Source organism: Tachyglossus aculeatus, chromosome 20 (genome assembly GCF_015852505.1).
Source record: "Tachyglossus aculeatus isolate mTacAcu1 chromosome 20, mTacAcu1.pri, whole genome shotgun sequence".
Classification (NCBI taxonomy): domain Eukaryota; kingdom Metazoa; phylum Chordata; class Mammalia; order Monotremata; family Tachyglossidae; genus Tachyglossus; species Tachyglossus aculeatus.
In genome coordinates this window covers 32,651,418-32,674,599 of record NC_052085.1, presented here as the reverse complement: position 1 = coordinate 32,674,599, position 23,182 = coordinate 32,651,418, and the positions used below count along the sequence as shown (strand labels likewise).

The following is a 23,182-nucleotide window of genomic DNA, read 5'->3' as shown; positions in this document are numbered from 1 at the left end:
GTGCAAAGCACTGTTCTAAGCGCTGGGGAGGTTACAAGGTGATCAGGTTGTCCCACTGGGGGCTCATAGTCTTAATCCCCATTTTACAGATGAGGTAACTGAGGCCCAGTTGGTGGAGCCGGGATTTGAACCCATGACCTCTGACTCCAAAGCCCGTGCTCCTTCCACTGAGCCACGCTGCTTCTCAAGCTTGCTTCCCAAGCCCGTGCTCTATCCATTATAATAACAATGGTGGTATTTGTTAAGTGCTTACTATGTGTGAAGCGCTGTTCTAAGCACTGGGGGAGATACAAGGTTGTCCCACGTGGGGCTCACAGTCTTAATCCCCATTTTCCAGATGAGGTAACTGAGGCACAGAAAAGTTGAGTAACTTGCCCAAAGTCACACAGCAGACAAGTGGGGGAATCAGGATTAGAACCCATGACCTCTGACTCCCAACCGCGTACTCTTTCCCCTGAGCCACGCTGAGGAAGCGATTCCCCCTCCTTTGCCCTTCAGAGCAGGGAGTTTCCATCACCGAGGGGTCCTGGTTCCTGGTGGTCATTCTGGGTTTTGAGATGACCCAGGTGGGGTGGGGAGAGAGGAAGCCACAAACATTACCTTCATTATTCTCCTCCCCCTCCCACTCCCAGCCCCCAGAGTATATGTGTGTCCTATCCCCTATCGGATTGGCAACCCCTCAAGGGCAGGGGCTTTGTCTTTTCTCTCTGTCCCTCTTCCAGTGCCCAGCACAGAGAGTGAAAAAGAGAGACAGAGTGTGTGTGTGTGTCCTGTCTCTGTTCGTTAGATTCAGGGGCCAAGAGCCGTGTCTTTGCCTCTGTCCCTCCTCCAGAGCCAAGCAGAGAGAAAGTGAATGTGTGTGTCCTGTCTCCCCATCACACTAAGGGCAGGGGCTGTGTCTCTTCTTCTGTCCCTACTCCAGCTTCCAGCACAGAGAATGAGAGGGAGAGAAAGAGAGAGAGTGTGTGAGTGCGTGCGTATGTGTCCTGTCTCCCTACCAGATTCAGGGCAGGGAGAGTCTTCTGACTCTCCTCCAGTGCCTAGCAGAGAGTGACAGACAGCGAGAGAGAGAGAGAGTGTGTGTGTGTGCACACACGTGTCCTGTCTCTGTTTGTTAGATTCAGGGGCCAAGAGCCATGTCTTTGCCTCTGTCCCTCCTCCAGCGCCAAGCAGAGAGAGAGAAAGTGAATGTGTGTGTCCTGTCTCCCCATCACACTAAGGGCAGGGGCTGTGTCTCTTCTTCTGTCCCTACTCCAGCTTCCAGCACAGAGAATGAGAGGGAGAGAAAAAGAGAGAGAGAGAGAGAGAGAGTGTGTGTGTGTGTGTGTGTGTGTGCGCGCGCGCGCGCGTATGTGTCCTGTCTCCCTACCAGATTCAGGGCAGGGAGAGTCTTCTGACTCTCCTCCAGTGCCTAGCAGAGAGTGACAGACAGCAAGAGAGAGAGAGAGTGTGTGGGTGTAGAGTGTGTGTGTGTGTGTGCCCGCCTCCTGTCTGCTCCTCCCACTCGAGGGGGCAGGGGCTATGCCTCTTCCTCCTCATGGCCAGCACAGGGTGGGTAGGGGGCCAACATTACAAGGGACAGAGCGGTGAAGGGGAGGGGAGCACAAGAGATGGATAGGAAGGGCACCCCGGCCCCACCCCACCGGTTGAAAAATAGCTTTTCCACCACTCACGATTTCCGACTTTTATTATCCAACATACAGAAATCAACTGAGGAGGAGGTGGCCAAACCAAAATTCAATAAATAAATCAAACCTAAGGGGACAAGCCAGCCTCCCCGCTGCATCACTACCATTCTCTCTCTCTCTCTCTCTCTCTCACACACACACACTCAGACAGTGACGGGGAAAGGGAAGAGAAGGGGGAACAGCAGGGCCTGGGCCCTGCCCAGCACCCACTTAATGCCCGAGCCCGCTGGGGCCGGGACAGAGCGGGGAAAGAGTCGACGGGGCAAAGGCAGATACAGATGCTTCTCCATCTCGAGCTGCTGTTGCTGCGGCTAATATTTCAGTCCTTGAGCACAAACACAAACCAGGAGAGGACAGCAGTGTGGGCAGTGGGGGACAGAATCAGCACAGAGCAAACCCGGCCTGTGCCTAATCCACACTCGGTATACCCCAAACCTTGAGCCTCCCTCCACCTTCAGTGGCTGGTCCCTCCCCACTCCTCCTCCCCAAAGTAGGTCTGGGAACCAGAAGCAATTGTTGTGGGGGGGGACGGAGGGGGGGATGTGGACAGGCCCTGTAACAGAAAGGACCCAGAGTCACGCAGAGCAAGGTGGGAGCGTGGCTACTTATTTTCTCAAATGACTAGCAGGGGAGGGGGTTGCTGGCAGGGGCTGAGGACCTCCTCCCGACTTCCACACTGCAGAAAGTCAGAGGAATGAGGGGAGGAAGGAGCCGCTCAGTTGTGGTGGGGAGCACGGTCTATTAGCACCGCCTTCTGATGGAGGAAGGAAAGTGGAAGGGGCAGGCAATGGTCAGTGCCTTCTCTCCTCACCCGTGCCCACTCCTTCCCCTTCCCTGAACGGGGGGCTCCTACAGTCTGTGCCCCACCTCCTGATGACCCCTAACCCTCCTGCCCCCTTCTAGGTGACCGGCCCACCCTGTGGCCTAGTACTGGGGGCCAAGCCTGGCATGGGGGATGGGGCTGCCCCAGGCAGGGGGCTCTGGTCCTTGCGTCGTCGTCCGATTTGTGCGTTGTCAACTGGATCGGCAGCCCCAAAGAGCACCATGAGGTGGGACCGGCAGAGCTTCAGGCATGGTCCTGGCGTGGGGAGAAACCCAGCAGCTAGGGTTAGGGACAGAGATCCCTTCCCCTTTGCACCACCCGCCCAAGAGATGTCCCGCCCCAACCCCAAGCTCCCCAGGGTAAAGTCGCTGGGGAATAGAAGACCTGGGGGTCAGGGTGGGCCCAGCATAGATGCGCAGCTGAAAGAGTCAAGTGGCAGATGGTTGAACTAGTCCAACAGTGTCCGGGCCTGGAGACCGAGTGAAGAAAATGGAAGCAAAAAGAGAAGCAAGGCCACTGGAATTTTTGTGCAAAGGGAAGATCCAGTAGGTGTGCATAGTTATTTGTATTCATTTGAGCATGAATGCGTTTTTCACATGTGTCTGGACAACGTGCACTGACAAGAAATGGATGCCCACGGGCCCGTCAGTGTGAGGTGAGGGTAAAGGCAAATGTGTGGGCCAAGTTTGTGTCTCAAAATACATGAGCCTGTTTGTGTGTGTGTGTGCATTTGAGGGTGGACGTGTGTTCCTGTTGGTGTACACGTGTGTAACTCTGCCTGGGGAGATCTGGTCTCCCCCTTCTAGACTGTGAGCCCGTTGTTGGGTAGGGGCCGTCTCTATATGTTGCCGACTTGTACTTCCCAAGCGCTAGTCTTGCGCTCATCTTACCTCCTTCCCTTCCCCACAGCACCTGTATATATGTATATATGTTTGTACATATTTATTACTCTATTTATTTATTTTACTTGTACATATCTATTCTATTTATTTTATTTTGTTAATAATAATAATAACGTTGGTATTTGTTAAGCGCTTATTATGTGCAAAGCACTGTTCTAAGCGCTGGGAGGAACACAAGGAGATGAGGTTGTCCCTCGTGGGGCTCACAGTCTTAATCCCCATTTTACAGATGAGGGAACTCAGGCACAGAGAAGTGAAGTGACTTGCCCAGGGTCACACAACAGACATGTGGGGGAGGCGGGATTCGAACCCATGACCTCTGACTCCCAAGCCCGCGCTCTTTCCACTGAGCCACGCTGCTTCTCTTTGTTAGTATGGTTTTGTTCTCTGTCTCCCCCTTTTAGACAGTGAGCCCACTGTTGGGTAGGGACTGTCTCTATATGTTGCCAACTTGGACTTCCCAAGCGCTTAGTACAGTGCTCTGAACACAGTAAGTGCTCAATAAATACGACTGATTGATTAGTCCAGTGCTCTGCACACAGTAGGCGCTCAATAGATACGATTGAATGAATGAATGAATCTGGTCTGTGCAGGAGCTCATTGTGGGAAGGGATCAGCGTGGCTCAGTGGACAGAGCCCAGGCTTTGGAGTCAGAGGTCACGGGTTCAAATCCCCGCTCTGCCAATTGTCAGCTGTGTGACTTTGGGCTAGTCACTTAACTTCTCTGGGCCTCAGTTACCTCATCTGCAAAATGGGGGATTAAAAAACTGTGAGCCCCCCCGTGGGACAACCTGATCAGCTTGTAACCTCCCCAGAGCTTAGAACAGTGCTTTGCACATAGTAAGCGCTTAATAAATGCCATTATTATTCCCACTTGTACTTCCCGAGCGCTTAGTACGGTGCTCTGCACACAGTAAGCGCTCAATAAATACGATTGATGATGATGATGGTGTCTACCAACTCTATACTATTGGACTCTCCCAAGTGCTTAGTACAGTGCTGCGCACACGGTAGGCACTCAACTGGAGTGCTTGCGCGTGCACATATTTGGGCTGCAGGGGGCAGTGTGTCACTGCACAGCAATCCTGAGGTTATTATTATTATTATTATTATTAATATATCATAATAATATATAACAATATGATTATATATAATATATAATTATAATTATATAATAATAATGGTATTTGAAAAGGGCTTACTATGTGCAAAGCACTGTTCTAAGCGCTGGGGAGGTTACAGGGTGATGAGGTTGCTCCCACAAGGGGGCTCACAGTTTTAATCCCCATTTTACAGATGAGGTAACTGAGGCCCAGAAAAGTTAAGTGACTTGCCCAAGGTCACACAGCTGACAGTTATAATAATAATAATAATAATAATGGTATTTGTTAAGCGCTTACTATGTGCAAAGCACTGTTCTAAGCGCTGGGGGGGATATGAGGTGATCGGGTTGTCCCTCGTGGGGCTCACAGTCTTAATCCCCATTTTACAGATGAGGTCACTGAGGCCCAGAAAAGTTAAGTGACTTGCCCAAGGTCACACAGCTGACAGTTATAATAATAATAATAATGATGGTATTTGTTAAGCGCTTACTATGTGCAAAGCACTGTTCTAAGCGCTGGGGGGGATACAAGGTGATCGGGTTGTCTCTCGTGGGGCTCACAGTCTTAATCCCCATTTTACAGATGAGGTCACTGAGGCCCAGAGAAGTTAAGTGACTTGCCTAAAGTCACACGGCTGACAAGTGGCGGAGCCGGGATTTGAACCCAGGACCCCTGGCTCCCAAGCCCGTGCTCTTTCCACTGAGCCACGCTGCTTCCCCCCTGCAGCCTGCAGGTTGGCAGCAGGGGGTATCGGTGGGCATATTCCCGGCGTCTTTAGCTCCAGGTGGATGAACCAGGAGAGGGTGGGATCAGAGGTGGGAATGGGCCATACCTTCATATGACAAGGTTGGACTCGCTGAGCCGGACCACGTAGAGGGTGTCCTGGAGGGAGAAGCGGGGAGCTAGGCCCAGGGCTTTCTCTGCAGGACCACCCAGCACCCTCTCCCTGCCGGTCCTTCCCCGCTGACCAGCTCGCCCTCCCTCCCGCTCATGTTGTCCCACCTGGGACGGGAGGGCTGGAAGCAAAGGGCCCATGGGTTTGTGAGCCTTCAGCTGGTATCTCTCTCACTCGGATGGAGGCTAGGACAGGGTGGGGACCCGTAGCCCCGGCAGGAGCGGGGCCCTGATGTCACCTTGTGCTCACCGGTCACACGTCCCTGTGAGGTCAGAGGTCAGCCCGTGCCCACCACACCCCCCGAGCCCACTCACCTCTTGCTTCCCATCAGTTCCTTTCTGCCACTTGGCCTTGCCCCCGTGGACCAGCAGGGGCTTCTGCTCGGGAGGGGCACCGCACGTGGGGTCGACCAGCTCACTCACACTCGCCTCCGAAATGGTCCGGACTTCCGGGAGCATCAGGCTCGGTTTCTGCTCGGGGATGCGGGCCACCCGGAACCTGGGGGAGGGGCGGAGCCAGCACCGAGTATGCAGGTGCAAAAGACCCCCGTCCCCCCCATCCCCCACGTCCCCCTTCCCCGCCCACTCCCAATCCCTGTCCCCCAATGGCCAAAATCCATCCTAGAAGCAGGAATGAAGGCTCAGTGCACTCCGAGCCGCGGATAGCCCAGATCTGAAGCAACATGGCCTGGTGGAAAGAGCATGGGTCGGGGGTCAGAGTACCTGGGTTCTAATTCCAGCTCTGCTAAATGGCTTTCTGTGTGACGCTGGACAGGTCACTTTACTTCTCTGTGCCTCAGTTTCCTCAGCAGTAAAATGGGGATTAAATCCTAATGCCTCCAACTTGGACTATGAGCCTCAGGTGGAGCAGGGACGGTGTCCAACCTGGTTAACTGGTACCTAGCCCAGGTCTTAGAACAGTACGTGACACATAGTAAGCATTTAACAAATACCATAATAATAATAATAATAGTAGTGATAACAACCTGAGGATGCCCCCCAACCCAGTCTTGCCCCGCTGGGGCCCCCAAGCAGTACAGCAGGTGGAGTTTCCTCTGGAAGTTTGGGAAGGGGCTTGGGAGCGGGAAATGGTTACTGGATAAGGAACTGGAAGCAGCAACTAGACCTGGATAATTCCCATCCTGCTCCCTAGAGAATACAGCGTGGGGACGGCGGGCCCGAGCAGCAAAGGGGAGCCTGGTACGCCGGGTCCCGGGGGTGGTGGTGATGATCCCCGCCTGAGACCTCGATCCTGCCCTCCTCTCCCCAGCCTCCCTCCGTGTTGCTTCCCGCCCACCTCCAAGCCAACGACAGGCAGGCCTCACCTGCCCACAGACAGGACCGTGATCTCTCCCTGACGGCCGGGTCTGGCCCCTTGTTTGGCGCTGCGGGTGGACAGGGCGCTGGGGGCTGGCGTGGCCGCGGCAGCCGCCTCGGGAGACAGCAGGACCTCTGGCCACTTCCTCTGGCTGCAGCGGGAGCAGCCGGAGCCGGGGCCGGTGCGGGGGGCCGGGCCCTGCACCGTGTGCAGGTGCTGCTGATGCTGGCAGAGCAGAGGCAGCCTGTCAGGGGGCGGGGAGGAAGAGGTTAACCCCAGCCGGCCAAGTCAGTCAGCCAGGGGAGGTTCCTGGGGGGTGCCAATGGTGTGGTGTGGTGTGATTCTGGGAGCGAATCTCCCAGCCCCTTGCTACCTCGTCTGAGCTTCCAGTGACCACCCCATACCCTCCAAGCCAGGTCAGTCCCGTGCCCTTGCACCCTCGGCCGGGGAGGAACGGGGGAAAAGGGGGCCCGCTGCAGATCCAGCGTCAAAGAAATCAGGCTAAAGGTCTGGAGGCAACAGAGCATCCTTGGCCTCTCCCACTCCTACACCTTGGGCCGGTTTGGAGGAATGAGCTGGGGTGCTGCAGCCCCGATATGGGCCCATTCCGAGTCTCAGGGGCTCTGTCCAGTGGGCTGATACAACCTCTCCTCTGAAGGGGCCACCTACTGTGGCCAGCCCATCTCCCACCCCCTAATTTGCCTCTGGTGCAGGGCCGAGAGAAGAGCCTAATTCGGGGTCCAGAATCAGGGAGGGAGGGACCTGGGGTGCTTGCGGTCAGCTCCACCGGGGGCCCTTGACCTGTTGCTGGGGTTTGGGTCTGCCGGCACCAGCTGTTTGCTGTGATAATCCTGCAGTAGCTCTTCCAACGCTGCAGCGTTCTCTGTACAACCGATGCACAGGAAGGGGAAAGCAAAGATGGAGGTGGCAGTCAGGCCCTAGGGGGTCGGGGGGAGGAGGGTCAGAGGTCAGGGCCACCCCCTCCACCCCTCACCTTTCTTCTCCGTGATCAACCGGACGAGAACCCCAATCGTGTCCTCGTTGGCGTCGTCAGCACAGTACGCAGGACTGGTTCCTGGTGGGGGAGAGGGTCAAAGGTCAATAGCCCCCGGTCACCATGGCCTTCTTGGTCCCGCCACGGCCCAGCCCCAAAATAGATCCAGGGTCTGGGGCAGCAGCTGCTGTTCCCCCACCCCTCAGCTCTCCCTCAACCTTTCCTGCCTGAGGAGGCCCCAGCTTGGCCTGCTCCGATCCAGAGCGGGACAGAAGGCCGGACACCGCAATGGCCCCCGACGGCACAGGGACTCCGCGTTTGGTGGCGGGGGTGGGGGTATGCCGAGGGGACGGCTGGCCTCGGGGGGCAGGGCGGAAGGAGAACATTTGTACTCCTAGAAGGCAGGAAGCCCGGTAGCCCTGCCTCACAAACCCGGGGGACGACCCCCAGCCCCTCTTTTCACATCCATCCCTTCCTTCCACCTCCCAGTCGTGGCTCTCCAGCCCTGACTTCTGAAACTCGAGCAACCCGAGGGTGGAAACCAGATCCCCAGTTGCTCCTACTGCCGCCGCCACCATCACCACCATCTGTGGGAACAGCTGATGGGCTGGTTTATTCTTGACCGCCCTCTGCCCTCCCCCCAACGCCTCTCTGAGCCGCCTCAATGCTCATTATCAACGCTTTCCCACCACTGTCACTCCCCATCCCCCAACCACGACTCCCTGTCAGCTCCGCCTCCGAATGACCCCTCGGGGGTCCCCCACATCACGCCCCGGCCCCCATCTGGCCTCGGTTCCCGGGCACTGACCGCTCCAGATGGCCCCGTGGTCCTGGCCGGGGTCCTTGCTGGCCGTGCAGTGGTAGCCTTTGCGCTTGAGCAAGTTACAGACCAGGATGCCCAGCAGCCCCATGAGGCAGAAGACTGGGACGATGGCGACGACGGTGAACTGCGTGTTCCTCTCCTCTGGCTTCCCCTCCCGCGTGCCGTTGTCCGGGGCCCGGGGCCCGGCGGGGCCGGACTGACGCCTCGACCGTCGCGACTGCGCCTCGGCCCCTGGACGGACGGACAGACAGACAGACGGAAGGGACTGAGGGGGCTAGTTGTGGAGTCCAAAGGGTCTTCGAGAGGTCATCTCAGCCCTTCCCCGGCACATGAACTCTCAGGCCCGGAAAAGTGCAGCACTGGGGATGGTAAAGTCTTCATGCCCCCAACCCCCCACCCCCATTCCGGGGAAGGCTCTTCCCTCGGTTTTAGCCTCCACCTCTTTTGTTGCAGTAAAAGCCTGGCCCTGCCCGGGGTGCAAGGGGCTGAGGGGGAAGGGGACCCTGTCAGGGGCCTGTCAGAACCACTGCAGGGACAAGCGAGGTGTCCTTTTGAAACCAGACGTCCCTCAGCCCTGTGCAGCTTTAACCAGAGGCCTGACTGAAATGGGCCACCATCCGTGTCTCAGGCGAACACCCACACATGCAGGCGCACATGCACAAACTCACACACGCACACGCTCAGAGTCATGTCCCAAGATACCCCTTTGTCTTTGCCACCCCAAGCTGTGGGCACAAGGCCAGGCCAGCTGCTAGAGAAGGTACACAAGGGCTGTGACTCAGCAGGTGAGAAAGTGTGTGTGTGTGTGTGTGTGTGTGTCTGTCCATCCCTTTTCTCCCCTCTCAGACTGGCAGCCCCTCCAGGGCAGGGATGGTGTCTCCTCCCCCACCTGTCCGTACCCTGGGTGTCCAACCTGAGGGGCAATGTGTTCCCAGGGCTGACGGCTCCTGGGGGGATGGGGAGGCTGCTCTCTGCCCTCGCCGCCTCCCCCAGACAATGTCCTCCTGTGTGCAGCTGCAGCTGGCAGCCCACCAGTTGCCACAGACAGACAGACAACAGTGGCTGACGGGGGGAGGAGCAGGGGCAACATCTCTCTGACAGGGAAAACCCAGGCTGCGGCCCAAGCCAGACACAGGGGGCTGGACCAAGTGATTGCTTGCCCCCTGTGATGTGGCGAGAGGTTGTGAGCCCCTGTGGCCTCACGTCTCTGGCCCGCCCACCCCCCACCCTCCCCAGAGCTCAAACACCCAAGTCAGGGAGTCCTGCTCCCTGCCCCAGTCTCGCTCTCTCACATCCAGCTGCTTGAAGACTACCTGGGCAGTAGCCAGGTCCAGAAGAGAAACTGGTTTGCAGGGGGGCTCACAGGGGGGCAGCCGCCATCCCAACAGGGGTACATGTGTCTGTGGCCTTGTGCTTCAGTGGCCACAGGGGTCTGTGTGCTTGTCTGTGTGTGTTTCTCCATGTGCCTGTGCATGTCTGTGTGGGACCACAGGCCAGCCCAGGGTCCAGTCTGAGAGGTTCAGGGGAACACCAATCCCGGGAAAGTGGTCCCCCGCACTCACCAGCGCAGGCATCTGTGCCCGCGGGCGCCCAGGTACACGGCTGGCACCGGGCATCTGCCCCTGTTGAGGCAGCGAAGAACCTGCAGGAGACAAACCCCAGGGTCAGGGTCAGGGCAGCGGGGCCTGGGCCCACCCTCTCTGAGCCCCGGCCCCCCAAGGGCAGGGAGAACCCCTCTCCCCCACCCTCCACCACTGTACCCAAATAGGGGTGGGCTACATCCCAGTCCAGGATCCCGCGTGGGTGACTCCCTGGAAGGGGTGTCAGCTCCTGGCAGGGGGTCCCAGGCCCCCAGATGCTCACCCCTTCATGCAGCCCCCACACTCCCCATCACGGGTCGCAGTGCCTGGGGTGGCCTGGCCCCGGCGCCAGTCCTGGCAGCGGGTATGGGGGATGCAGGGCTCAGGGCCGAAGCTGGCAGAGAACGTGCCGGGGGCACAGGGGCGGCAGGTCGGCCTGGAACCACGGTCCTGCAGGGAGAGGCGGGCACGGGGATTGAGCAGGGGCGAGGAGGTGGGGAAGGGGCCCTGCCCGGCATCAACATGAGCGACGGGGGGTAGGCGCACCGGCTTTGGTTCCTCGCCCGGTGGGCACTGCGGGCACAAGGCACAGCCGCCACCTGCAGTGGGGCAGTCTGGCTCTCCAGGGGACAGCAGGCAGGCTTGGCACCAACTGAGGAGCTGAAAGGAAGAAGCAGGATGGTCGGGAGCCCCAGGGAGGGGCTGCGCAGGACCACGCACGGACCCCCATCCCAGCCCACCCCAGGGGCTGCTCTAGCCCCAGGAGGGTCCTGCTCCCTCCGTCTCCCCCACATCGAACCCAACCCCTTCCCAGAAGACTGCAGGGAATTCCCACCCTGCTTTCTGGGAAGGAGGGAAAGTCAGGAAAAAAATTCCCCAAATCCCCAGCCTGCAGCCTGCCTGCCCCACTAACCACCCGCCCGCCCACGCGCCCGCTGTCCGCCCTCAGCTCCAGGGTGCGGAAATGATCACTGGGCATCCCCCGCAGCCCACCCCAGCACAACATGAGTACGTTGTGGGCCATCTGGGTGCATTTTTGAGGTGTGTGCACTGCATGCTGTGCATGTGTACTGAATGTAGAGTGTGTGTGCGCTGTGTGCTGTGCGCATTGTGTGTGTCCGTTGCTCGTTTTGTGTGTGTGTTTGTGACTGCCCCAGCTCTCTGCCTGACCCCGCCACCCCCCGCCCACCCCCAGCTACTCACGGTGGCCAAGCAGGTGAAGGACCAGCCGAGGGGGCCCCCCCTCATCCTCGGGGGCCGGACGGGACCAGGTCTCCGAGCTGGGGGGTACAGGGATAGGGGAATGGGGGAGCGGGACTCCTGGGTTCTTGGATCCAACGTGCTCCCCTCTCTGCTCTGAACCCCCCACCCCTCCACCTCCGATCCCCAGTCCTAGAGCTGCCAAACCTGACTCGGCAGCCAGGGGAGACCTGCTCTCCTTATTCCTGCAGTTGATGGGGAACAGCAGAAAGGGAAAAGGGATCCAGAGCAGGACACCCCACAGCCACAGAACACAGGCACACACAGCCACTGGACATGGGCACACACAGCCACCAGACACAGACGCTGTCGAACATGGACACACACACACACAAACACACACAGACTGGTGGGGAAGATGGGGCGGCATGCAACCTGCACCCTCCTCAACACACACACACACACACACCCTCCCCTGCCCCCCTCTCTTTCCAGGAGACTCACCAGGCCCCTCAGTCACCCTCTGGCCAGGACCCTCAGCGTGGAGCTCCAGAGCCCTTTACTGTGGTTCAGTGGACGGTGACAAGCAGGGGCCCGGGGAGGGGGAGTTGCTGTTTCCTTTTCAATTCTCCTTCAGCCCCCTTCTCCACGGCTATGAGAGTCCCCCCCTAACCCGACCACCACCACCACCCTTGGGGCCTCTTGATCAGGCCCCTCCCTCTCTCCATCTCCATGGTGATATGTTCCAGAGGCCACCCTGGGGCTGGTGGGGTGGCAGAGGGATGGTGGGGGAGAGGGAGACACCAAACTCTGCCTGCATTGGGAGGGACTCAGGTCAGACTCATGGGAAGGAGGCTGCAGCTGGGCAGCCTGGGGCCCTAAGCAGCAAGCCCGGAGCTGGAGGGTCAGACTTGAGGAAGGCCTCCAGAGATGGGACCCCCCCCATCCAGATGGCCACGGGGGCAGAGGGACTCCCCACCATTCATTCATTCAATCATATTTATTGAGCACTTACTGTGTGCAGAGCACTCTACTAAGCGCTTGGGAAGTCCAAGTCGGCAACATATAGAGATGGTCCCTACCCAACAACGGGCTTACAATCTAGAAGGGGGAGACAGACAACAAAACAAAACATGTAGACAGGTGACAAAACATGCAGGCAGGTTTGGGGCCAATGGTGTAAGAGGGACTGCCAGCACAGAGGCAGGGACCTGGGCGAGGTGGCCTCTCGGTGCTACGCTCGGAAGGGCAGGGCCTGGGGTTGGGGCTAAAATGGAGAAGACTTCTGGGAGGGGGAGGAGGAAGAAGACCAAGTTGGGGGCAGGGCCACGGTGGGGGTTGGGGGGGATGGGGGAGGAGGGGGGTTTCCGGCCAAAGGGGAACCAGGGTTTGGTGGCTACTGCTGTCTGGGGCAGGGGATTCGGTCCCTTCTGGCCTCAGGCCTCAGTTTCCTCATTGTGTTGGGTGCCACTTCCGAACTGTGGGGGCCACCCTTCTCACGGCCCAACCCACGCCAGCCTTGCTCCTCTCTGTCAACCAAGCGGGGATGGATGGGTCTCCAAGAGGTCACCCCGTCCCCCCGCCTCTGCACAGACAGTCCCTCCCTCACCACTGGCCCCAAGTCTCCGTACAGGAGCCTCTCGGCTAACCCTACCCTTAACCCTGACCCAGGGACTAACGGAGAGCTGGTTCCTGTTTCGGGGTCTCATATCAGCTCCCCCAACTCACAGGAGCCTGAACCCATCTGAATCATCTGCCTGCAGAATTTGAGGGCTGGTGGGTCTTTCAGGGGCTAAAATCAACCTCCACCCTTCTCTCCCAACCCACCTCCTCAGCCTGCTTCCAACCTTTCCTTTCCCTCCTCACCCTACCCCTAACCTCCCCCTCCCCTCTCGATCCCAGCCCACTCCCAAAATTCCCCTTCCCTCCCAACTCTGCCCCTCCTCCTGACCTCCCTATCACCATCACCAAGACCTCCATCCTTACCAGCCTCGACACCTCCCCAACTTTCAGCTCTCCCAGTCCACCATCTGCTAAATTCCACCTGTTCTTCCCCCACACCATCTTCCTTTCCACCCCTTCCTCTTCACCCAAACTGCTTCCACCCCGGCCCAACCCTCGGTCATATTGCGTGGAGATCAGGGCCGGGGCACTGGAGAACGAAGCCCAGAGACCATTAGCAACTTGCCCTGCATCACGTGACAACAGGGAGTCGGGGCCCTGTCTGTGTGCACGCCCCCAAACCCCAAATATACCACCCCCACCCTGCGGGCAGAGCACGTGGCAGATGGTGGCAGTGGCAGAAATACAGAGGAGCTGGCGGGCGGGTGACGGGTGAGGGGAGAGCCAGCGTGGCCGCTTCCAATAGCAACGAACACAGCAGCACACCAGCTGGGGTTGAAAATTGAGGCTGAAGATCTCAGTGAGCTCAGTTCCATGGATGGACATGGACACACACACACACACACACACACACACACACACACACACATACAGAGTCACCCTTGCAGTTTCACATTCAACTCAGCTACGCACGCACACACACACAGTCACCCCCACAGTCTAATATACACTGACCTAGACACACACACACACACACACACACACACACACACACACACAATCACCGTCACAGTCTCATACACACTGACCCAGTTACTTACACACAAACACCCCGCCCCCACCCCCTAACCTGCCTGGCCATTCACTGAAACTGGAGCCAGTGGGCCTGGACCTCTTCATTAGGGACTCATTTCTAACCCAGCCTACATACCCTGAAGTTTCCTGGTGGTACTAACCCTCAGTACAAAGGATTCCCAGACAGCACAGCCCCCACCCCCCCACCATACACACACACACACACACACACACACACACACACACACACACACACACGTCGGCCCCCAGGGGCTGCTTCCTTCCACCAGCCCTCAGCAGATGTGATATATAATCTGAGGTGACACATAATCTGAGGTGCCCAGACCTGCCCGGGGCTGGGGGGATAGGGAGGGGTGGGTAGGTAGGTGGGAGGGGGGGTCCCATTCCAGAGGGGAAATCTCACAAGGGCTGAGAGACTCGGAGAAGGAAGGCAAAAGGGGCCAACAAGGGAGAACCCCTCTGTTAACTCCTTCCTCCTTGCCCCTAGAGCCTTGGGGTCAAATCAATCATCCCCCTGCCTCCGGAGACAGTCTCAGAAAGAGAAGAGAAGGTGGTGGTAGTGTGGACTAAATGACCTTTGGAGGTTCCTTTTAGCCGGTGGGGGGGGGGGGGGGGGAATAGAACACCCCGAGACTCTCCTAGGATTTCCCAATCCATCAAGAAGTGCTTCCTAATGTCTGATCCAAATCCTTCCGACTGCAGCTCCAATCCTGCTCCCAGCAGCCGCTGACTTCTTCTCCCCTACCCCTGGACCCTCCCATCCCTCAGTATCTGGCTCCAAGAGTGAGTGTGTGTGTGTCCCGGCTCCCTCCCGCCTAATCACAGTGTCCACGGCTGGCTGGCTGGCTGGACAGGTCTTCAGCAGGTCCCAGCCCCTGTGGGTGGTGGCACTTTGGGCTGGAGTCTCCTCAACCTGCTAATTTGCAACAGCAACATCTGCCCTCCTCCGGCTGCTTACTCAGCATGTCTGCTGCCTGTGAGCCGGACAGAGGGGCCGAGGCCTGGGGGCGGGCACAGCCCGCAGATCTACTGTCCACTCTTGGCTCTCCATGCCCAGAGGGGCCTCGGCCCTGGAGCGGGCAGAGCCTGCAGATCCAGCTACTGCCCACTCTTGGCTCTTGTGACCCATTGGACGATGGAGTATGGATAATGCAGAACCACAGATCCCAGGATGGAGGCAGGCTAGAGGCACGAAGGAGAATAGACTGGAGTTGGAGAGGGGTAGACATGGATAGGGGCAAGGGCAGCTGCAGTGGCGGCCACAGGCTCTCAGTGGAGAGCACTCAGGAGTAACCTTGTCTCAGACCCTCGGGAGCTCCGGCTCTGACCGACTCAGTACCGACCTCAGGGAAGGGGAGGTTTGGGTGGGGGGCGCTGAATGGGCCGGGACTCCAGGGTAGATGGACAAGGAGCTAAAGCACTGGTCCCTGTTGCCCACCCATGGTTGGGGGTGGGGCGGCTCGTGTCAGGTCTGGATCCCCACCCTCCATCAACCCCCCGGGGAGTCTAGACTGTTGTGGGCAGGGAATGTCTGTTTATTGTTAGATTGCACTCTCCCAAGTGCTTAGTACAATGCTCTGCACACCCTAAGCATTGATAAATATGATTGACTGACTGAGTCCTGGACCCTACCACAGCAAGCTAGCCAGACGGGCAGAGGGAAGGAGGCAAGGCGTCTCGGCTCCGCCTCTCTGCCCACCAGCGAGCGGAGGCCTGGACTTGGGCGCTCAGGGCCTCTGGTCCTGCTGTGTGACCCGTGTGTTGTGTCCCACCTCCTCATGGTGGGAAGGACCGGCCTGCCTCCCTGGGGCCGGGGGCGTGGACACGGTCAGTGAGGGGGCCAGAGGAGACACAGCAAAGCCAAGCGCAGAAAGCTCTCAGTTATCCACGTGCGCATTCACAGATAATGCAAAATGTCATATAATGGAGAGCATGGCAGGAGAGCACAGAGGAGGGAGCAGGGGCCAGGCTTGGGGGCAGCAGCCCCATGAGAGACCTGGGGAAGGGAGGGGAACTTCCCGGCCACCGGCCCATAGGATCCACAACGGGGGTCATCGACTGACAACTGAATTTCCACGGCCACCTTCTCGACCGCCAAAGTAGGCCCTGCCGGGAGTCAGGGGCGTAGACTTAATATGATAATAATGATAATAATAATAACCATGGTATTTGTTAAGTGCTTATGTGCTAGGTACTGTACCAAGCACTGGGGTGGCTACAAGCAAATCAGGTTGCACACAGTCCCTGTCCCACATGGGGCTTCCAGTCTCAACCCCCGTTTTACAGATAAGGTAACTGAGGCACAGAGAAGAGAAGCAACTTGCCCAAGGTCACACAACAGGCAAGTGGTGGAGACCAGGATTAGAACCCAGGTCACTCTGAGCCCCAGGCCCATGCTCTATCCATTAGGCCATGCTGCTTCTCTTGACGGCCTTGGTTCTGTGGTCGGTGGGGGTAACTGAGGTGGAGGGGCGGTCAGAGCCCTCTGCGCCCCGTGTTGGCCCCTTCTCTCCAGACGTGACTCTGACTGGTCCAGGGGCCCCAGGAAGACTCCTTCCCCCTCCCCCACCGCGGTGTCCACTTCCCTCTCCTGGGCAGATGGCCCGGCCTGCAGGAACCCAAGTGACTGAGTGAGCAGAGCGGCCCAGGCCGGTCCTGGAGTCTCTCCCCCCACCCCGGCCTGCTGCAGGGATTTCCCCACCCCGTCAAGGGCAGGGTCTCCTGTACACCCAGCCCCCCACTCCCCACTCCCGGGGATGGCCAGACCTCCCCTTCAAGGGGCCAGCGAGGGGCCGGCTGCAGGGGCTCAGCTGGGAGCAGGGACGAACAACCAAGACCCTGGAGCAGGAGGCGACTGGCTGGCTGCGCTGGCGACACCCACTGCAATGCAGAGCAGGGTCGCTCCAAGAGGGCACCAGCCACGCACATGCATCCGCATAGACACACACACACACACGTCACCCATCTTATTTTACACACATACTCACACGCACACTCATGCATTCACCCAGCGCACCCCTCCCCTCTCTTCATAGCTGCTCCCACCCCTCTCCACACTCAACTCCCCTAATTCCCTCATTTCTGTCACCGCCCTGAGACCAGCAGCCGGAGCCGGGCTGGGGCTTGAGATCCATGTGCCGCCAGTAGGATGAGCACTGAGGCAAACTTCCCTGGTGGGAGGTTTGGGCCCTTTGGCATCTCCCCTAAAGTCTAACCCATATCCGACCTGCTGCAGTCTAGGCTGTTGGAGCGGCTTGGACCGGGCAATCTAGTTGTCCCCATCCAAGGGGAGGCTTCCTCCCTAACAATGGACTCAACAAGAGGGAGAGCCTTGGGGCAAGGCTGATAGCCCCAAACCAGCCAGTGCCCAGGGTCAGCCCCAAGGAGCCGACAGCAGCATCCAACATCGGCCCCAGCACCCAGTACCCAACACCACCCTTAGTGCCAGTTCCCATTGCCCAGCACCCAGCGCTGGCCCCCAGCACCCAACGCCCAGCACTTGTTCCAGGTGCCCACATCCAGCCCCCAGTCCAGCCCCCAGTGCCCAGCACTCAGCACAGGTCCCCAGCCCTCAACACCCAGCACCAGCCCCTAGCGCCAGCTCCCAATGCCAACTGCCAACACCAGCCCTAAACACCAGCACCCAGTGCCTGACACCCAGCACCAAACACCCAGCGTGGATGGCTCAGCTCAGGGTGGGTCTTGTACCTCCAGCTCATAATGCAGAGTTCAGCCTTGATGACCTGCAACTTGGCACAGAACCAAACCTACTAGGCCTCCTGAGCCGTGGGAAGGATCACAAGAGGCTTGGGCCGGGGGTCCACCTCTGCCCTTCCACGTGTGTGTCTGTCTGCCCTTCTAAGAGTGTGAGGGTCTGTCCAGAGGGTGCATGTGTGTGCACGCAGGTGTGCGGCTGTCTGTCTGGAGTGTGCATGTATATGGGGGCAGGGGGAGGGTGGCTGTCTGTCCAGAAGGGAGGGATGTGTGCCTGTCTGTCCAGGTGTGGAGGATGGGGGAAGTAGACCCGCCCCGGGTGGTCCCAAGGATCAGTATAGAGCTGGGGGGGTCTGCAGCTCTACTACAGCCTGGTGCCATCGGCCTGGGCCCCCAGCCCCTTCCTGATCCTAGCCCCAACAGAGGCTCACCCTTTAGGATGGAGAGAAGCAGTGTGGCCTAATGGATAGAGAACGGGCCTGAGAGTCAGAAGGGCCTTGGTTCTAATCCCAGCTCCACTATTTGTTTTCTATGTGACCTTGGCCAGGTCACTTCACTTCTCTGTGCCTCAGTTATCTCATCTGTAAAATGGGGATTAAGACTGTGAATCCCAGGTGGGACACGGACTGAGTCCAACCTGATTAGCTTGTAGCTACCCCAGAGCTTAGTACAGTGCATGGCACATAGACAGCACTTAAATACAATTTTAAAAAATGGAATGGGCAGTGGTCTGTGCCCCCACCCCAACTCTGACCTCCCTGTGATCCTCCCCAGCAGGGTCCAGGTCTGGCCCCTGGGCCTCCCCCCGCGGAGTGCCCCTGCACCTCTCAGCGTGTGAGTCCCCCCGGATCTCCCTCCTGCTCCATCCACTAGTCCCGGACCTCACAAGGTGACCCAGTTCAAAGTAGTCATCTTGTTCAGTCCCCTGCCTCCAAGCAGGACTCCACTCCTGTCCTGGGCAGATTGGTAGGTCAGTCAACAAACAACCCGAGCCAGTCCAGCTCCCCACACCGGGGATGGTGTTGCCAACTTGTACTTCCCAAGCGCATAGTACAGTGCTCTGCACACAGTAAGCGCTCAATAAATACGATCGATTGATTGATGGGGAAACAAACAGACAGACCCCTCCCTCCCCCAAACACACACAACTGATGTCCTCAATCCCGCTGGTCCCTGACAGCCACTGGTCATCAGCCCTGGAAATCCCAGGGGTGCCTGGACCCCCCACCCCCCCAACCACACCAATGCCCTGGGCAAAGGGCAGGTAGGGACGGGCTGGAGGTACCCTCAGCCCTGAGGGTAAGGCAGGGGGTCCAGCAGCCTCTCCCTGGCCCCCATCAAAGCCCCAAAGAACTGGGCCATGGTAGGGAGGGGAGATGAACAGCCCCCCACCCCAGACGCTCTTCCAGAAGGGGAAATTTAGGAACAATCTCACTCCTACTTTCCCTACCCCAAGTTTTGGGGACTGAGTTGGATCTGGGGGTGTGGACGGACTGTGAGACCCCCCTCCCAGCCACCCAATACTTATCGCCAGAGGGAGAACAGGGCAGCAGAAAGAGAGAAAACAAAACAACACCGTGGGGAGGGAGCCGGTCACTGGATCCATCATCGGGGGGGTTTCATTTCTCCACCCGCAGAGGTCACAGCAGACCAAAGGGCGGCCTGAACTTCTCTTTCCCTCTGAGTTCTTCCCTTCCTTTCTGCTCCCTCTGTTTTGTCGGGCAGCGGGGGAGGCTGTGGGAGGCTGGGGCAGGGACGCATGTACGCAAAGGCTGCAAGCAGCAAGCCCAATTATGAGAACTCAGCACAGCGTTCTGCACATAGGCAGCATTCAATAAACACCATCGCTAACCAACTGACCCCCGGACCTCACCCCTTCTGGGGCCAGCTGGGCTGGGGAGGAGGGGTTGGGTTGGTTTATATCTGCTTCAGGCAGCTATCACCACCCTACAGCAGAACAGAGCTCAGGGATGGCTGCAGCAGGAGAGATTTAGGGGAGATAAGAGGAAGGACTGGCCAGACTCTGAGGTAGGAGGCCATAGAACCGGCCTAACCCTGGGGGTGCTAGGAGTGCCATGTTCTCTAGCCTTTTACAACCAGGCTGGATGGACAGTCGTCCGCCTGGGGAGGCAGGGGGGGTGGACTAGGTGAACTTTGGGGATCCCTCACAGCCTGGAGAATATGGGCCAAAAAGAGCCCATTCCTGGCCAAGTCAGCGCTGAGCTGAGCCCAGAATGCCCGGCCAGCTCGAGGCCGGTGAATGGCACCGCCACGTACGCAAGACAAGTACAACACACTCGTCCTTCTAGACCGTAAGTTCCTATGGGCGAAGAATATGTCTGCGAATTCAATCGCATTTATTGAGCGCTCACTGTGCGCAAAGCACTATACTAAGCTGATTCTGTTGTAGGCAGTTGTATTTAGGGAAGCAGCGGGGCTCAGTGGAAAGAGCCCGGGCTTTGGAGTCAGAGGTCATGGGTTCGAATCCCGGCTCCGCCACTTGTCAGCTGTGTGACTTTGGGCAAGTCACTTCACTTCTCTGGGCCTCAGTTCCCTCATCTGGAAAATGGGGATTAAGCCTGTGAGCCCCACGTGGGACAACTCGATTACCTTGTATCTACCCCAGCGCTTAGAACAGTGCTTGGCACATAGTAAGCGCTTAATAAATGCCATTATTATTATTTATTGAGCATTTACGGGGTGCAGAGCACTGAGCTAAGCATTTGGGAGAACACAGTGGGACACGTTCCCTGACCCCAACGAGCTTCCAGTCTCTCCCAAGCACTTAGTACAGTGCTCTGCAAATACCGTTGATTGACTGATTGATGTCCTTTGGGCTGCTGGCACTCCAACGGCGTAGTCCCAGAGGATCATCATCATCATCAATCGTATTTATTGAGCGCTTACTATGTGCAGAGCACTGTACTAAGCGCTTGGGAAGTACAAATTGGCAACATATAGAGGCAGTCCCTACCCAACAGTGGGCTCACAGTCTAAAAGGGATCCCGGGGCAAAGGGAGGCTTCTGGATTTGGGGGAGCCTGAGGCCGGGGGCCACAGCAGGCAGCTGGAGGGGGGGCAACGATTTCACCCCCAACAGCTAAGCCGGGGAGGGCACTGCCCCCCGGGGCAGTGCGACCTGAGATCCCAGACAGAAATGGGTCAAGGGCTTGGGGACTGGGGGAAAGGGAAGCAGCGTGGCTCAGTGGAAGCAGCGTGGCTCAGTGGAAAGAGCCTGGGCTTTGGAGTCAGAGGTCATGGGTTCGAATCCCGGCTCTGCCACTGGTCAGCTGTGTGACTTTGGGCAAGTCACCTAACTTCTCTGGGCCTCAGTTCCCTCAACTGTAAAATGGGGATAAAGACTGTGAGCCCCCCTTGGGACAACCTGATCACCTTGTAACCTCCCCAGCGCTTAGAACAGGGCTTTGCGCATAGTAAGCGCTTAATAAATGCTATCAAAAAAGGAAAAAAAAAGGGATGGGGGAAGTGGCAATGGGCCAGAGGGATTGTGCGGGGGCCGGAGGGTCGGCCGCCCCCTTCCCTCCTCATCCTCTGTGCCGCCATTCCTCCCGTATAGGGAGGCCGGAGCCCCGACGGGCACCATCAGGGCACACCATCACAGGAGCCCACACCCCCCCACACAGACGACATCACCCACCTAGACACCCCGCCCCGTAGTCCGGGGAGAACAATCGCTTCCAAGCGACGGGAGAGAGGGGAGGAAGGAGGGCCGGCGGGGCGAGACGGGGGAGCCCGGGCCCCACGAGCGTCCCATGCCAACTCCAACTCCCTCTGCCCAAGGGCAGCGCGGGGCTCGCTTACCGGGGGGACGGCGGTGGTAGGATTCGAACCCTTATCCCGGGCGGCCCGCAGCGCCAGACGAGGCCTCCCCGGGGGTGGGGGAGGGGGGGCGAAGGGGCAGGGCAGGAAAGGGGTAGCGCCGGGCAGGAGGGCACCGGCCGGGACAGAGGGCATCGCACCCCTCGCTCCTTTTGAATGAATCGCCTCAAGGCCCCGCCCCCTTTCTCTGACGTCACAAAGGGGGCGTGGCTCCGGCTCGGCTCCCACCCGAGCCGCCACCGACGGCTGCTCCGGAGCGCCGCCTGCCGCCCCTCCGGCGGAACGGCGATCAATCAACCAATCGTATTTATAGAGCGCTTACTGTGTGCAGAGCACTGGACTAAGCGCCCCTCCGGCGGAACGGCAATCAATCAATCAATCAATCGTATTTATTGAGCGCTTACTGCGTGCAGAGCACTGGACTAAGCGCTTGGGAAGTACAAATTGGCAACATATAGAGACGGTCCCTACCCAACAGTGGGCTCACAGTCTAGAAGGGGGAGACAGAGAACAAAACCAAACATACTAACAAGATGAAATAGATAGAATAGATAGGTACAAGTAAAATAAATAAATAAATAGAGTAATAAATATGTACAAACATATATACATATAGACAGGTGCTGTGGGGAAGGGAATGAGGTAAGATGAGGGGGATGGAAAGGGGGACGAGGGGGGGAGAGGGCCGGGGGGCGCCTTGCATGCCGGGAGATGTAGTGCGGCGGGGGGTGTGGGTGGGGGGGTGTACAGGCAAAATAAATAAATAAATAAATAGAGTAATAAATATGCACAAACATATATACATATATATGTATACATATATATATATACATATATACAGGTGCTGTGGGGAAGGGAAGGAGGTAAGATGGGGGGATGGAGAGGGGGACGAGAGGGAGAGGAAGGAGGGGGGTGAGTGGGGGAAGGCCTCCTGGAGGAGGTGAGCTCTCAGTAGGGCCTTGAAGGGAGGAAGAGAGCTAGCTTGGCAGATGGGCAGAGGGATTGGGGGCATTCCGGGCCCGGGGGAGGACGTGGGCCGGGGGTCGATGGCGGGACAGGAGAGAACGAGGCCTAACGGTGAGGAGATTAGCGGCAGGGGAGCGAAGGCGGATGAGGAAAGACGGGGGAGGGGGGGATAGGATCAGTGATTCCTCCTCCTTCCGTCCTCCAGCTCCCCCCCGCCGGCCGCTGCAGGCTGTGGTCCCCGTGGGTGACTGACTGACTGACTGACAGCCCCTTCTCCCTCCCCGCCCTTCCCCGGCTCCCTCCCCAACCCTCCGGGACGGAGTCTGCGGAACCCCGAGGCCCCGGGAATCAATCAATCAATCAATCAATCGTATTTATTGAGCGCTTACTGTGTGCAGAGCACTGTACTAAGCACTTGGGAAGTACAAGTTGGCAACATACAGAGACAGTCCCTACCCAACAGTGGGTTCACAGTCTAAAAGTGGGAGACAGAGAACAAAACCAAACATACTAACAAAATAAAATAAATAGAATAGATATGTACAAGTAAAATAAATAGAGTAATAAAAATGTACAGACATATATACATATATACAGGTGCTGTGGGGAAGGGAAGGAGGTAAGATGGGGGGATGGAGAGGGGGACGAGGGGGAGAGGAAGGAAGGGGCTCAGTGTGGGA

At 58.1% G+C, this 23,182-nt stretch overlaps 1 protein-coding gene across 3 annotated transcripts; it reads right to left on the bottom strand.

Annotated features, from left to right (window-relative positions):
• Positions 1 to 1,669: 1,669 nt before the first annotated feature.
• On the bottom strand, positions 1,670 to 21,597 carry RELT (RELT TNF receptor). 3 transcript variants are annotated; one of them, XM_038761840.1, is made up of 12 exons: positions 21,519 to 21,597; positions 11,329 to 11,405; positions 10,672 to 10,785; positions 10,409 to 10,575; positions 10,108 to 10,187; positions 8,531 to 8,776; positions 7,723 to 7,803; positions 7,491 to 7,611; positions 6,736 to 6,972; positions 5,726 to 5,909; positions 5,349 to 5,398; positions 1,670 to 2,766 (listed from the first exon to the last, which is right to left on the bottom strand). In XM_038761840.1, the coding sequence occupies exons 2-11, from the start codon at positions 11,371 to 11,373 to the stop codon at positions 5,351 to 5,353; spliced, it is 1,323 nt and encodes a 440-aa protein (XP_038617768.1). In that variant the 5' UTR covers positions 11,374 to 11,405; positions 21,519 to 21,597; the 3' UTR covers positions 1,670 to 2,766; positions 5,349 to 5,350. The 3 variants fall into 3 exon arrangements, with proteins under 3 accessions (XP_038617768.1, XP_038617769.1, XP_038617770.1); XM_038761841.1 differs by having other exon boundaries at positions 1,670 to 2,771; positions 5,350 to 5,398; XM_038761842.1 differs by having other exon boundaries at positions 7,530 to 7,611.
• Between the last annotated feature and the right edge of the window lie 1,585 nt (positions 21,598 to 23,182).

Bases quoted from the DNA above. Each gene is read 5' to 3' on its own strand.
- RELT (XM_038761840.1), bottom strand. From the start codon at position 11,373: ATGAGGGGGGGCCCCCTCGGCTGGTCCTTCACCTGCTTGGCCACC. The intron at 10,786-11,328 runs GTGAGTAGCTGG...TCTTCCTTTCAG, and splicing joins CCTTCACCTGCTTGGCCACC to CTCCTCAGTTGGTGCCAAGC. The intron at 5,399-5,725 runs GTGAGTGGGCTC...TTCTCCCTCCAG, and splicing joins GAACTGATGGGAAGCAAGAG to GACACCCTCTACGTGGTCCG.